The following is a 15,202-nucleotide window of genomic DNA, read 5'->3' as shown; positions in this document are numbered from 1 at the left end:
TTTTCTATCTCATTCATGATTGAACACATACTTTGCTTTAAAATTAATAGTCATGACTGAAGAAACAATGGTTTATTTTTCTAATCGATTGACTAGGCTTCTGAATCATAAGGCCTCAACAAATGTTGCATCTTACTGTGGTCATTTTGAACAGTAAGACCTTCTATTTTGATTATCCCGGGTAAACAGCAATTTTATTTCTCCATTGATTTCCATTTGCCAAACAGTCATGACAGATGGTTAACATGGTGGCTGCTGCTTTCAGGGGGTTCTACCAGATGCATCCCCGTTTCCAGTGCAACAGCTGTTGGCGATCCCTCACGGAAGTCCGTCCAGCAGGACTTCCCTATCGCGGCTGCCCAAGGAGTCCTGCTTTGGCTGCCAGGGCTTCATTCTGCTGAATGTGATATTCCTGAAATCTCATGGAGATTCTCTGCGTCATTTTTAAATATTTCTGTAAGCAGTGTTCTGAACAGGTGTTCTAGAAATAAAGACAGGAGATGAAAGAGGCAACACAAAAATATTAATTTAAAAAAATACATGTATTCTAAGGGAACAACCATTGGGTTCTTTTCTTTGAATATATGAGAATTAAATGGTATTAATAAGTAGCAGGTGATCATAGCTTTCAACTGTTAATACAAGAATACATGTTGAATATCTATGAGTTTGTAGGTAACTAAACACAGTGTTAAGCCCTGCCATTTGGACTCGATTTTCTGCAGTTGTGTTTTAATATTACCTGAAAGCTATATTCCCATCCCCTATTCTGACTGTTAAAATGTAGGCCTGGTAGTGTTTGTCCTTTTCAATGAGAAATTCCATTTTCAACATTAACTTAATTCTCAACCTTTTAGTTTTTACCAATAAGACTATTACACTTAGCATCTATCAAACTTTTTCATTTATTTAACAAGTACTTACTCATTGCGGGTTACATGTTAAGTTCTTGGCATGGAAGTTTATCAGTATCTTCTACTGGAAGAAGTTATGTCACTTTGAGCCAAAATATAAATGTTTTGATGAGGATATTAAAAGTTATGACTTCTCATAGAATGGGTACCAGATTCAAGCTCTACTTTTTCCAAAAATAACCTGAATTCTCAAGGTCAGATAGAAAAGCCATGTAAAGTTTCTCTAGGGAGGTCATCTTGACTGAAAGCTAAATAGCAATCTCTTTGCAATGGAACAATAACTCAAAACCCCAGACATCTTTTCCAAAAAAGTGCTACGGTTCAATGTGATGTCATATGAGATCTGTCAGCATTCAAGTCAGTGTTATGGGTCCTTGGCTGCTTTAGTCCCTCTAAGCTCCAATTCCTGTGATAACTAGGAACAAGCCTTATGGGGACCCATTTAAATGGTGGATAACAAGCTTAGAGAACTTGCAGTGTGCAAGACTTTCCTACCTCTTCAGGTTTTACTTCTCTTGTTGTGAAGTCTTTAACACAGTCCAAAAAGCAGGTTTCTGTAAGTTTATTGTAGGTTCCAAGAAATTCTTTAAACTACAAACAAATCAGAAGGTTCTTTAATATTTGGTTTTTAAAACAAAAGTGGTTTGAAACTTTAATTACTGTAGTTTGTATTTGCATGAAATATCCTGTAATACTTGAAGTCCAAGGTTCTTTTGCTAACTTAAATGAGTATACTATGATCTATGTAATATGAGCTACAAAATATAGAATTTCTCATTGGATATTCTTTCCTTGGTTATCTGAAAAAGAAATATGCTTCATTTAATATCCGTTTTTAGAAGTGAAATATAAACAGTGATTTTATGAGATCACTGACTGATATGGTTGAATCCAAATGTACCTTAAATTTTTTGCAGTGTTTTTACTTTAATTATAATACTTTACCTGTTTTATCTGGTCAGATTCTGGCATTTGTGCCGCCATCTTCTTTTGGTACGTTTATTAGTCACCTGATTAAAAAAATTTTAAAAATAGTATGTCAATCTGTAAACAAGTGTTTTTAGGCTAGTTGAAGAGTTAGGTAATCAAAACAAGGATAGTTTATGAAATAGAACTAAAACAAGTCTACCTGAAATATCATTCATATTTTAAGAATTTCTTACTGTGTATGTAATTATATGCCACACCCCCAATTTCCCACATCATTAATGTTTAGGAATAGACCCAAAAACCATGTTTATCTAAATCTCCAGTTTTAAGACAATTTGCTCTGCCACTTTGCAAAACCCCCCCACTTGTTAAAGCCCCTTTCTTAGTAGGGTTCTAAGGGAAACCAAGAGATCTCTGTTGTCTCCTGTAAGTGCTTAACTATTCCACTGGTTGCTAAGGTAACTCTGACCTTTTACCTTCTTTATGCAAATGAGAAGTCCTATTAATTGTTAACAGACACCATCCTAACTTATAAATCAACAACCCAAATGAAAGATATTCAGAGTTCTAACAGACTCTAAAAGGAAGTTATAGGAGTTATACATTCTGCAGTTCAAAAAGGGCAATCACTGTAACAGAAACTTCTAACATATGATACTTAGGATCTAACTTGGGAGCAACAGAGAAGTGAAGATAAGAAATCAGAAAGTCTTTCTGAATCACTGGGATTTTCACATATCCTAAATGGGGGCCCAGGCTCAGATATAAGAATGTATCACATGCATTCAATCAAGCTAGTTTCCAAAATGGAAGAGTATCTCATATAAAGGATTTGTATAAAATAAAGCTGTTTAAAATACTAATACTAATCTTGTATACTGTTAGACTAACAGAATTATTATGCGTTATATTTAGCTTTGAGTTTCCTGATAACCAATGCAAAAAAGATAAACTGGATGTGTAAGTCATTCTTACTGACTCACCAATTATCATTTAAAGTGGCTCTGAAGAGCATGAACTTTTTACGATCCTTATATGGAGATGAAACTAATTATAAAATTCAAAGTCCTACCATCATGAAAAAAAATTAACATTCTCATTTGATTAACAAATATTATTAGTGGTAATTCCATTCCAGCATTTCCAACCACTTAAACACCTTCCACTCGTTTGCATTTATTGGTTCCTCCCCTTTTATCCTCATCCTGTTAGTATTACTGACATTTCTGAAAAGTCATGTTTTTCCATATGTAAGGGAAAGCATCAATTCTTTTCTACTTGCTATGCTAGTCTCATCTGAGATGTTACAAAGCCCATCATCTTTGAAGTAATGATTAATTATAAGAGTGTAATTGTCTGTACTTCTGAGAATCTTTGGTTTAGTAGTTACAGGATAAACTATCTTACCACATCAACTACCTAGAATGTATTAAGAAAGAATTGAAGGTCACAATTTTCCAAATGTTTCTCTGGCTATCATCACTTATTTTTGTGACAGAGACAGAGATAGAGAGAGGGACAGATAGAGAGAGATGAGAAGCATCAATTCTTCGTTGCAGCTCCTTAGTTGTTCATTGCTTTCTCATATGTGCCTTGAAAGGGGGGAGGCTACAGCAGAGCGAGTGACCCCTTGCTCAAGCTAGCAACCTTGAGCTCAAGCCAATGTCCTTGGGCTTAAGCCAGTGACCCCGTGCTCAAGCTGGTAAGCCCATGCTCAAGCTGGATGAGCCTGCGCTCAAACTGGCAACCTTGGGGTTTTGAACCTGGGTCCTCTGCATCCCAGTCCAACATTATCCACTGCGCCACTGCCTGGTCAGACTGGCTATCATCATTTATATGCTCAGGTAAGATACTATCCATTATAGTTCCCCTTAGCTCATTTTAGTCATGGAACATTGATTTCATACCCTCCAATGCAGGGGTCGAGAACCTTTTTGGCTGAGAGAGCCATGAACGCCACATATTTTAAAATGCAATTCCGTGAGAGCCATACAACGACCCGTGTACGTTACTCATTATCCAATAAAAATTTGGTGTTATCCCGGAGGACAGCTGTGATTGGCTCCAGCCACCCGCAACCATGAACATGAGCGGTAGGAAATGAATGGATTGTAACACATGAGAATGTTTTAGATTTTTAATGTTATTATTTTTTTTATTAAAGACTTGTCTGTGAGCCAGATGCAGCCATCAAAAGAGCCACATCTGGCTCGTGAGCCATAGGTTCCCGACCCCTGCTCCAACGACTGAACTGCATGGAAATCAAACTTAATTATTCTATCATCTTTGAATATCAACTTCAAACTTATTTATAGGTTGGGATCTTAGCAGTTACTAGTCTAATTAATAAACACTTTCTGAATGTACCAAGGGCTGTGCTAGTTATGATACCAGTCATACTTCTGAGGCAAGATGGATCTTTATGGCTGCTATGAAATACCACTAGCCAGTCAAAGAAACAGAGGATTCTCTAAGAATATCACACAGTGAGGTTGTTTAGGACTTGTACTCCAGAAGAGAGGGTAGATGTGCTTTTCCCTGTTCCTCTCACTAAGCATAACTAAAATCCCTGGACACTGACTGTAAACCTGAGACCCTGAAAGGTGGGAAAAGCATCCTGGTGGGCACTCTGGGACCCAAGAAACAGCACCAGGATGAGCTCTTTCTGTTGTCTCCTATGTCAGAGTTGGAGCTAAAGAAACTGGCAGTCTGCTAATGGGAGCATTGACAAAAAGCACCCCCACTCTGAAGTCTGCTCTCTCTAGCCAAAGGGCCAGCAAAGGGGAAGCCTATCCAACAGAAAACTTTCAAACAATAACTGCTGTACTCAAAGCAAACACAGGAAAAACTGTGGCCCCATCCCACCCACATCAACATTAGCCAGGTTAGGTGGCCGAAACATCTGCTGTCAATAGGTTGTGATGGGGTTCTCCAGCTCATTCTTGCTGGCTATTATTGAGGACCCCTCCACCCCTCTTCCAGCCAAGTGTCAGTGGAAACCACAAACAGAGCCTGAACTTCACCTCAGTTGACAGTAATGAGGTACCCCTCCTCCTTTCTGTGGTGGTATCAAAGGCAGCTTAGTTGAGATTCAGCACTTGCATTACTGCCCCGTTTTAATTAGGCTACCCAGCTGCCTATGGTATCAGTGGAGACCATGTGGGAGCAGTAATGAGGCACTCTAGTCCCTCTCAGCCAGGGAAATACCAATGGAGGCCCAGTGGAGAGCCAGAACTCCTACTTCCACTAAGCAGTGATGAGAACACCCCTCTCTCAAAGTGACAGAGTGAGGCGCCTAGACTTCTCCCCTCACCTGACAGTAACAAGGTGACACACCTGTCACTTACTCTGATGGAGTATTGTCAAAAGGAGCCAGCTAGAGGAGAAGGTTTAAACAAGATCTGGAGTCGCATAACACAATTGCAAAATGTTCAGGTTACAATATAAAATAACTACTCATTATACCAAGAACTCAGAAGCTCTCAAACTACATAAATGGAAAAAGATAATCAATAGATGCCCAACATTGAGATGACAGGTGTTAGAATTGTCTAATATAGATTTTCAAACAGTTGTTACAAGAAATGAAAAATACAATAACCAAAATAAGCTTAATGGATAGAATCAACAACAGAATGGAGGGGACAATGGAAGGAATCATTGAACTGGAAGACAGAAAATAGAATTAACCAACTTAATTAACAGAGAAATGCAGAATGAAAAAAAAAAAAATAAACAGTACCAGGGACCTGAGTACTGTAACAAAGAATCTAACATTTGTGTCACTGGAGCACCGGAAGGAGAGGAGAGCGCAGAGATGTAAAAGTATGAGAATAATGGCTGAGAACTTCCCCAATCCAGTAAAAGACACAAATTTACAGATTTAAGAGGCTGAATGAATTACAAAGAGCACAAACACAGAGAAGTCCATATCAAGATACATCATAGTCAAACATCTAAAAACTAAAATTAGCAATTTAATTTTGAAAGTAGTGAGAGAAAAATAACATCTCATCTATAGGGCAGAAACAATTGAAAAGACAGCAGATTTCTCATCTGTCAACCCAGAAACCTGTATCTAGCAAAAACATCTTTCAGGAATGAAGGGGAAATCAAGATGTTCTCAAATGATGAAAAACGAAGAGAATTTGCTGCTAGCATATCTACCCTAAAATTAGGTTCAAAGTTAAACATAGAAAGGAAACAATTAAAGGAGACTTGGAACATCATGAAAAAGGAAAAACACAGTAATAAAAAATATGATTAAGTATAATACACAGTCCTTCTCTTGAGTTTCCTTAATTATGTTTGATAGTTAGAGCAAAAATTATAAAAATGTTTTGGTCTTGGTGGAAGGGCAGACACACAGATCACAGAATATAATAAAGAACCCAGAAAGAGAATTACACAAATATGCCCATCTAGTTTTGGTAAAGGTGCTGAAACAACCTTACATCCATAGGCAAAAAATTTAACCACAAACTAAGTCTTTCAATTTATACAAAAATTAATTCAAAACGGACCAGGGTGCCCTAGACGGAGAGCTCAGCTGGTTCAAATGTCATCCAGATGTGTCAAGGTGGAATAACAAACTGATGTTTCTTTCTCTCTCAAATCAATCAATAAATAACATTAAAAAAAAAACCAGACCAGGGACTTAAATGTAAAACATGAAAATATTCAAACTTTTAGAAAAATAAAATATCTTTGCACTCTAGGACAAGGGGTTCTTAGATCTGACATCAAAAGCAAACTATATATCTGACAAAAAACTATTAACTAGAAACTATAAAGAAATCTCAAACTCAACAGTAAGTGTACAATCTAATCAGAAAACGGGCAAATGACATCAGAAAACATTTCATCTAAGGGGAAACACAGATTTCCCCTTAACACAGACAGTAAATAGGCACATACATGATTAGCCTGTCAGGGAAACACAAAACCAGTGACAGAGCATTAAAATATATTTTAATTATTAGCCACTATGTGATACCACCAAATGCTAGTGAGAACGTGGGAAAACTGAATCCCTCATATAGTCCTACTGGTAATATAAAATCGTATAGCCACCCTGGTAAACAGTAGAGCAGGGTCTTACAAAATTCAACATGTATAACTCAGCAATTGCATTCCTGGGTATTTATCACAGAGAAATCAAAACTTATATTCACATAAAAACCTGTACCTGGCCTGACCTGTGGTGGCGCAGTGGATAAAGCGTCGACCTGGAAATGCTGAGGTCGCCGGTTCGAAACCCTGGGCTTGCCTGGTCAAGGCACATATGAGAGTTGATGCTTCCAGCTCCTCCCCCCACTCTCTGTTTCTCTCTCTCCCTCTCTCTCTCTTCTCTAAAAATGAATAAAATAAAAAAAAAACACACAAAAAACCATGTACCTGAATTTTATTTTAATTTTTAAAAATGGTTTTATTTATTCATTTTAGAGAGGAGAGAAAGAGAGAGAAGGGGGAGGAGCAGGAAGCATCAACTCTCATATATGCCTTGACCAGGCAAGCCTAGGGTTTCGAACCAGCAACCTCAGCATTCCAGGTTGACGCTTTATCCATTGCACCACCACAGGTCAGGCCTGTACATGAATGTTTATTATTATTTTTATTTATTTATTTATTTTTATTTTTTAAACAGAGACAGAGAGAGAGTCAGAGAGAGGGATAGATAGGGACAGACAGACAGGAACGAAGAGAGATGAGAAGCATCAATCATCAGTTTTTCATTGCGACACTTTAGTTGTTCATTGATTGCTTTCTCATATGTGCCTTGACCAGGGGGCTACAGCAGACCGAGTAACCCCTTGCTCGAGCCAGCAACCTTGGCTCTAACCCTTTGAGTAGTATAAATGTTCATGTACATCCTCACTCAGAGGGTTAACAAAAAACTCACTACTAAAAAAGGGTTAATAAAATTATATAGGTGTCAGGTGTAAAATTCTATTAATATATCATCTGTATATGGTATTGTGTGTTTACCACCCCAAGTCAGGTCTCCTCCCACCACCCTTTCCCTGATGTTCTTAAATGGATGGTTGAGCTGGGGCACCATACATGGAACAGTATAACAGCATGCAGCACTAAAAAGGAATGGGGTCCTGATACACACAGCAGCTGGATGAATCTGAAGAATTATGCTGAATGGAAAAAAAAAACCCCTCAAAAGGTCATATAATGTATAATTCCATTTATATAACACTCTTGAATTAACAAAATTACCAAAATAGAGAACATATTAGTGGTTGCCAGGGGTTATGGAGGGGTAAGGGTATGAGGGAAATGGGTGTTGCTATAAAAAGGCAACATAAGCCCTGGCCGGTTGGCTCAGTGGTAGAGCGTCGGCCTGGCGTGCAGGAGTCCCAGGTTCGATTCCCGGCCAGGGCACACAGAAGCGCCCATCTGCTCCTCCACCCCTCCCCCTCTCCTTCCTCTCTGTCTTTCTCTTCCTCTCCCACAGCCAAGGCTCCATTGGAGCAAAGTTGGCCTGGGTGCTGAGGATGGCTCTATGGCCTCTGCCTCAGGCGCTAGAATGGCTCTGGTTGCAACAGAGCGATGCCCCAGATGGGTAGAGCATCGCCCCCTGGTGGGCATGCTGGGTGGATCCCGGTCGGGTGCATGCGGGAGTCTGTCTGACTGCCTCCCGTTTCCAACTTCAGAAAAATACAAAAAAAAAAAAGGCAACATAAGAGATTTTTGTAATGCAAATATTGTTTCTTGACTGTATCAATATCAATATCTTGGTTGTGACTTTGTAGTATAGTTAATACGTTACCATTGTGGAAAACTGAGTAAATGGCACAAGGGATCTCTGTATTTTTTCTTACAACTACATGTGAATTGACAATAATCTCAAAATAAAAAGCTTAATTAAAAAATGAGCCTGACCAGGCGGTGGCGCAGTGGATAAAGCGTCGGACTGGGATGCTGAGGACCCGGGTTCAAGACCCCGAGGTTGCCAGCTTGAGCGTGGGCTCATCTGGTTTGAGCAATAGCTCACCAGCTTGGATCCAAGGTCGCTGACTCAAGCAAGGGGTTACTCGGTCTGCTGAAGGCCCACGGTCAAGGCACATATGAGAAAGCAATCAATGAACAGCTAAGGTGTCGCAACACGCAACGGAAAACTAATGATTGATGCTTCTCATCTCTCCGTTTCTGTCTGTCTGTCCCTGTCTATCCCTCACTCTGACTCACTCTCTGTCTCTGTAAATAAATAAATAAAAAAAAATTAAAAAAAAAAAAAATGAGGCTGTCTAGCCTTCTAATCCCTGCCAAAGAACAAGATGCAGTGTGATCAATGTTAGCAAACGTTCAGATCCAAGAACTGGTAAGATAACTTTTGTGAAAGTAGGTATTAAATGAAATCTACTATTTTGTGGTACCTTAAAAAAAATACAAGGGCAAGCCCTGGCCGGTTGGCTCAGCGGTAGAGCGTCAGCCTGGCGTGCGGGGGACCCGGGTTCGATTCCCGGCCAGGGCACATAGGAGAAGCGCCCATTTGCTTTTCCACCCCCCCCCCTCCTTCCTCTCTGTCTCTCTCTTCCCCTCCCGCAGCCAAGGCTCCATTGGAGCAAAGATGGCCCTGGTGCTGGGGATGGCTCCTTGGCCTCTGCCCCAGGCGCTAGAGTGGCTCTGGTAGTGGCAGAGCGACGCCCCGGAGGGGCAGAGCATCGCCCCCTGGTGGGCAGAGCATCGCACCTGGTGGGCGTGCTGGGTGGATCCTGGTCGGGCGCATGCGGGAGTCTGTCTGACTGTCTCTCCCCGTTTCCAGCTTCAGAAAAATACAAAAACAAAACAAAACAAAAAAAATACAAGGGCAATAAAACATGCATTAAGGAGCTTGGTTTACCAACAGGCCTCTAGCAGACAACACAAAAAGGCACCTGTAAGCCTAGCCTTTTGCACTGCTAAACTGTACAGTATACTTGCTGTATTTCAGGAGCAGAAGCAGCAAACTAGACTTTCTTCAACTCACACCAAAAAGAAAACAGATCTGATTTTCTTAGAACACCTTAGAAATTTACGTTTGCTAACTGCAATGCCAAAAATCCAGTTGTTTTTTTCTTGTGACAGAGACAAAGAGAGAGACAGAGGGAGGGACAGACAGACAGGAAGGGAGAGAGATGAGAAGCATCAATTCTTCGTTGTGGCACCTTGATTGTTCACTGATTGCTTTCTCATATGTGCCTTGACAGTGGGCCTTCAGCAGATCGAGTGACCCCTTGCTCAAGCCAGCGACCTTGGGTTCAAGCTGGTGACCTGTGCTCAAACCAGATGAGCCTGCATTCAAGCCAGCGACTTTGGGGTTTTGAACCTGGGTCCTCTGCGTCCCAGTCTGACACTCTATCTATTGCGCCACTGCCTGCTCAGGCTAAAAATCTAGTTCTTTTTCCTATTCCTTCTGTCCTTCAGGTTAAAATTCATATAGAATAACTTTTACATCCAGAAGTCTGAGGCAGAAAATATGAAATCTTTAAATATTCTTTCAGAGATTGGTATCATTTTGCTGACTATCCCATTTGCCCCTTAGTATACAACTTAAGGTGACAAATGATGGTTATTTGACAAGACACAGATGAGTGCCCCATGGTGTTGGTATGAATCTTCTTTATTTAAAATTATTTTCTTGGTATTACCTTTTAATACACAGTTCTTAACAGTATTTATCTCCTTCAAAGGAAATAAAGTTTGTCATATTATAAAAGTAGTAGTAGTATAATTTATAACATTTATTATATAAATTATAATGTACTTTATAATGTTTGAGAATTTGGAAAATAAAAGAGAAACAGTTCTACTCAAAGACCACTATATTAACATTATGGTTCCCTTTTCTCTAGAATCATTATTATAAATTTTATTTTTCAAACAACTTCCCAGACCCACAATTAACTCAAGAGCTCATATTCAGCAATTTCCTTACGTCTGCCTAAATCTGTAGAGCTATTCCCTGTAGTCATCAATACAGGCACACCTCATTCTATTGTGCTTTGCTTTATTGTGCTTCGCAGATGTTGCCTTTTTTACAAATTGAAGGCAAGACCTTCCACCAGCAAAAAGATAAATGACTCCCTTTACTGCAGTGGTCTGGAACAGAACCTGCAGTATCTCTGAAGTACGCCTCTATCAAGGTTATGGTATATGTAGCAACTGTTCCTAGAAACACTGAAGATGTCTGAATGAATGATATGCAAGTTTACTTGCTACTTTGGTATCCTCTAAAGTCTTTCAGCATTCTCTTTTGCAGTTATTTAATTATAAATTATGCTAACTGACAATTTCCAACAACCAAGCAAACCACTGATAGAATAGACAGCAGCAATGTGGCTACTCTTTTATTTGGTCTTAGTTACCAGATTTTACAGAAAATGTTTGTTACTGTTGAGGCAAATATCCAATAAGGTGTTACCTTCTGATTATATCCCTGAAACCTGGAGATAGAGGGAAAGGTTAAGAGAATGCCTGAATCTCTAACTTCGGTCTTGGGAATGATTACAGCAATGCTAAGTTATTTTTGTGCCAAACCAAATAGTATATCATAAAACTTGGGAACGTAAGTGTAGAGGGAGATCTTATCAGTCATCAAGCTCAAACCTTTTCTGATGCATGAGTTTGTTTTCTTTCTGTTCTGGAAAAGCAGCTGTCCGACTTTTGCTTGAATGTCTTCAGTGAGGCCTGATTTCTTATCTGAAAAATGATGGGATTACAATGACTGTGAAGACAAACCACTTGAAGCTGTAACAGTCTATTTGAAAAAAATCTAAACTTCTGTTGGCTAAGTCACTTTAAACAGCCTCTTCCACCCTCATTCACTGTTGGTGGGAATGTAAAGTAGTACAACCATTATGGAAGAAAGTATGGTGGTTCCTCAAAAAACTGAAAATAGAACTACCTTATGACCCAGCAATCCCTCTACTGGATATATACCCCCAAAACTCAGAAACATTGATACGTAAAGACACATGCAGCCCCATGTTCATTGCAGCATTGTTCACAGTGGCCAAGACATGGAAACCAAAAAGCCCTTCAATAGATGACTGGATAAAGAAGATGTGGCACATATACACTATGGAATACTACTCAGCCATAAGAAATGATGACATCAGATCATTTACAACAAAATGATGGAATCTTGATAACATTATACGGAGTGAAATAAGTAAATCAGAAAAAATCAAGAACTGCTTTATTCCATACATAGGTGGGACATAAAAACGAGACTAAGAGACATTGACAAGAGTGTGGTGGTTGTGGGGGGGAGAGGCACAAAGAAAACTAGATAGAAGGTGACGGAGGACAATCTGACTTTGGGTGATGGGTATGCAACATAATTGATTGACAAGATAACCTGGACATGTTTTCTTTGAACATATGTACCCTGATTTACTGATGTCACCCCATTAAAATTAATAAAAAAAATAAAGAGCCTCTTCCTTAGATTTATTGTGATCATTCGCAATATATAGATATGGAATCATTATGTGGTACACCTGAAACTAACATGTTATATATAGAGAAAAAAGCCTCTTCTTTTTAATAAGTGAAATTAGTTTCCTCAATCTATTCAGGTTACAAACCTTTAGCATATGATATTATATGTATTAGAAAATATGTAGTATCTCTATCTTTCTAGGTAATAAGTATGTTTAGGTGAATGTCAGAATAATTCCCAGAAATTTCTGAATATTAAAAAGAAATTAACAGACTAACCAGGATGTGATGAGGAACATGTCCACCAATTCTTTTTTAGAATCATATGCAGATTTGTATCAGGCCTGGAGCCAAACTTGTAATTCTGTTAAAATAGTTAAAGCAAATGATTCTTCTGATGTCCTTGGCCTCTATCACTAACCTAGTACTTGCATGATAGGTACTGGTCATTGGTAATGTTGTGATTCAGGCAAGGATCATGAATGGATCATAAAACCACTGGTGATAGGTTGCTAGTAAACAGAAGATATCCATGGTTTGAAAGCATCTCCACGTTACTTATCACAAAAAGAAACCTGTCCTCGTGTAATGGAAAGATCTTGCAGTCACAACTTAACCAAGTGATTATACCTAGCATCACAAACACAATAGACACAGCATACCTATGTAGTATTTTTTTTTATTTATTGATTGATTTTAGAAAGAGAGGAAGGGAGACAGAGACAGAAACATCAATCTATTCCTATATGTGCCCTGTCCCAGGAACAAACCCACAACCTTGGAGTATCTGGACAATGCTCTAATCAACCAGCTATCTGGCCAGGGCCATATGTGGTATTCTTGCCAAAAACGCATGATCTGTCTCTAATCATGAGAGAATAATTAGGAAAACCCAGTGTGTGTGACAATTTTAAGACTAAACTGGTCTTAAAAAAGTCATAAAGAAAGAGGGTCAAAAGGGGTAGAGGGCTGTTCTAAACTAGGACACAAAAGGGCCATTATAACAAAACACAATGTGTGAACTTTGGATCCTGAATAAAAAAATTATTTTTAGTTAAAAAAGACATTTTGGGGATAACTGAAAAAATCAGAATATATTATCATTTTAGGTGTGTTAACCTTATTCTTGCTAGTAACAGATTGTTCTCAAAGAGATCCATGGTGAAGAAATTAGGATTAAAGGTCATGTCTGCAACTTACTTGCAAATGCATCAGCAGAAAAACTGTTTATCTGTTTATACAGAGTGGGAAAGAGACTGCAAATAAGTAAAAATGTTAACAATAAAACAATAACAATAAAAAGTAAATAAAACACTCTTGTGAGCCATGTTTTTCATTATGTTTTTTGTTCCAGGACTATCAGTCTTTTATTTGCTAGGTCACATGAATAAATGGATATGAGCTAACGTGTTTGGTTAATAGAATTTAATAGGCCTCCACCACATGTCCTTTTACTTTATTTACAGCAGGTTTAGGAAGTTTAGGTCTGATCAAATAGCAACTCATTAATCAGAGAAAAAAAATGTGTTTTTTTTTTTTCTCTTTTAGCTGAATACTGTATACTGCTTTCATGTATAAAGGTTGACTTTAAGGCTTAACAGATAATCCTGCAAGCACCGGAAAAACTGGGGCGAGACTACTCGGGTTTCAACCCAATTCAAGTTATTCAACTCCTTGCAATGATCGCCTATGCTGACAGCTTAGAAACAAGAGGGAAAATGTTCCTTTTTCTTTCACATCTAAGTTACATTTAGAAAATAAGAGTTAAATCATCTCCAAAGTCTCTTACAGCTCTGACATTGTCACTTTATCTTTTAATTCACCTATATTATAAAACAAATGGCAAACAAGCAGGTGCTACCTAGGACCTGTAATGAAGAAGGAAATGTAACCGAAATATGAAATAATTTGCAAAGATTAATTAAAAGGTTCTTCAAAGCTGAGTCCTTAAAATCCCTTTTAATTCTAGGATTTCATCCATGAAAGCAGGCAGTTGCGATGTAAAATAAAATGTGTTATTTAGATTTTACATCAGATTACATTTTTTTTTTTTGATTAATCTTTTTGAAAGCCTCTAGTAATGTCTAAGTAGCGCGTCCTCGAAAATGAGCAGATCAGATCAAGGTGTTTGTTGGTCCTGGTATTGTGTCCAGGGAGAATTTTTCAGTTGAAAGAGGGTCTCCCGCCTGTTAGCTCAAGGTCAGGCGTGGATGCCTACAGTCTAACTATCCCTGTCTGAGAACAAGACCCCGAGTCCTCAAACCCAGTTCGGTGTAGCTCAGAGCCTCCAATGAGGACCCTCTCCCCAGTGACACGGTTGTCAGGCCATCTCAAACCCGCTCTGGGGATGGATGACCCCTTTCCCGGCTCCGCAGCCCCCCACAGCCCCACGAACATGCGGTGGCCTCATTCAGAAACCCGCCGCCACCTTTCCGGAGCGTAGCCTGCCGCCCCCCGCCCGGGAACCCGGGGTTCTGAGGGCAGAGAAAAGAGATTATACTTAAGCACAGGCTCTCGCTTCCAACAACAGTACGAGGCTGGGGAGGGGGGGCTGCGCTGCCAATCGAGTCCGTGGGCGGAGGGTCGGGGTCACCGCGGTGCAGCTGCCGCTGGATAGAAAAGAACACGTGGGAGCGACGATGTCAAATAGCCTTTAGACCCTTTGACGCCGATTCGTTTTAACGAGAACTTGAGAGAAGAAAAGCAGATATTATCCTAAATTCTATAATACCTTGATAATTAATTTTTATGATTGTCTCCTTAGACAAGCTCCCTATTCCTGACTTCCTCGCCAATAATAGCCCGAATGTGCCGACACTTTTAAAAAGACTAATTTACTTAACTTGCGTCCCTAACGGTCTCTAGGAGCAACGCTGTAAAAAGTCCCTAATAAATTAGGTGGTATTACCAGTTAGGTCGGG

At 39.3% G+C, this 15,202-nt stretch overlaps 1 protein-coding gene across 2 annotated transcripts; it reads right to left on the bottom strand.

Annotated features, from left to right (window-relative positions):
* Positions 1-57: 57 nt before the first annotated feature.
* Positions 58-14,890, bottom strand: TIMM9 (translocase of inner mitochondrial membrane 9). Of its 2 annotated transcripts, XM_066342770.1 has the most exons (5): positions 14,782-14,890; positions 11,445-11,537; positions 1,860-1,924; positions 1,410-1,505; positions 58-481 (listed from the first exon to the last, which is right to left on the bottom strand). In XM_066342770.1, exons 3-5 carry the CDS (start codon positions 1,896-1,898, stop codon positions 347-349), a joined length of 270 nt encoding a protein of 89 aa, XP_066198867.1. In that variant the 5' UTR covers positions 1,899-1,924; positions 11,445-11,537; positions 14,782-14,890; the 3' UTR covers positions 58-346. The 2 variants fall into 2 exon arrangements, with proteins under 2 accessions (XP_066198867.1, XP_066198868.1); XM_066342771.1 differs by lacking the exon at positions 11,445-11,537.
* Positions 14,891-15,202: the final 312 nt, after the last annotated feature.

This window comes from Saccopteryx leptura, chromosome 6, assembly GCF_036850995.1.
Source record: "Saccopteryx leptura isolate mSacLep1 chromosome 6, mSacLep1_pri_phased_curated, whole genome shotgun sequence".
Taxonomy (NCBI): Eukaryota; Metazoa; Chordata; class Mammalia; order Chiroptera; family Emballonuridae; genus Saccopteryx; species Saccopteryx leptura.
The sequence above is the reverse complement of the archived record's forward strand: the minus strand, read 5'-3'. Positions and strand labels throughout refer to the sequence as shown.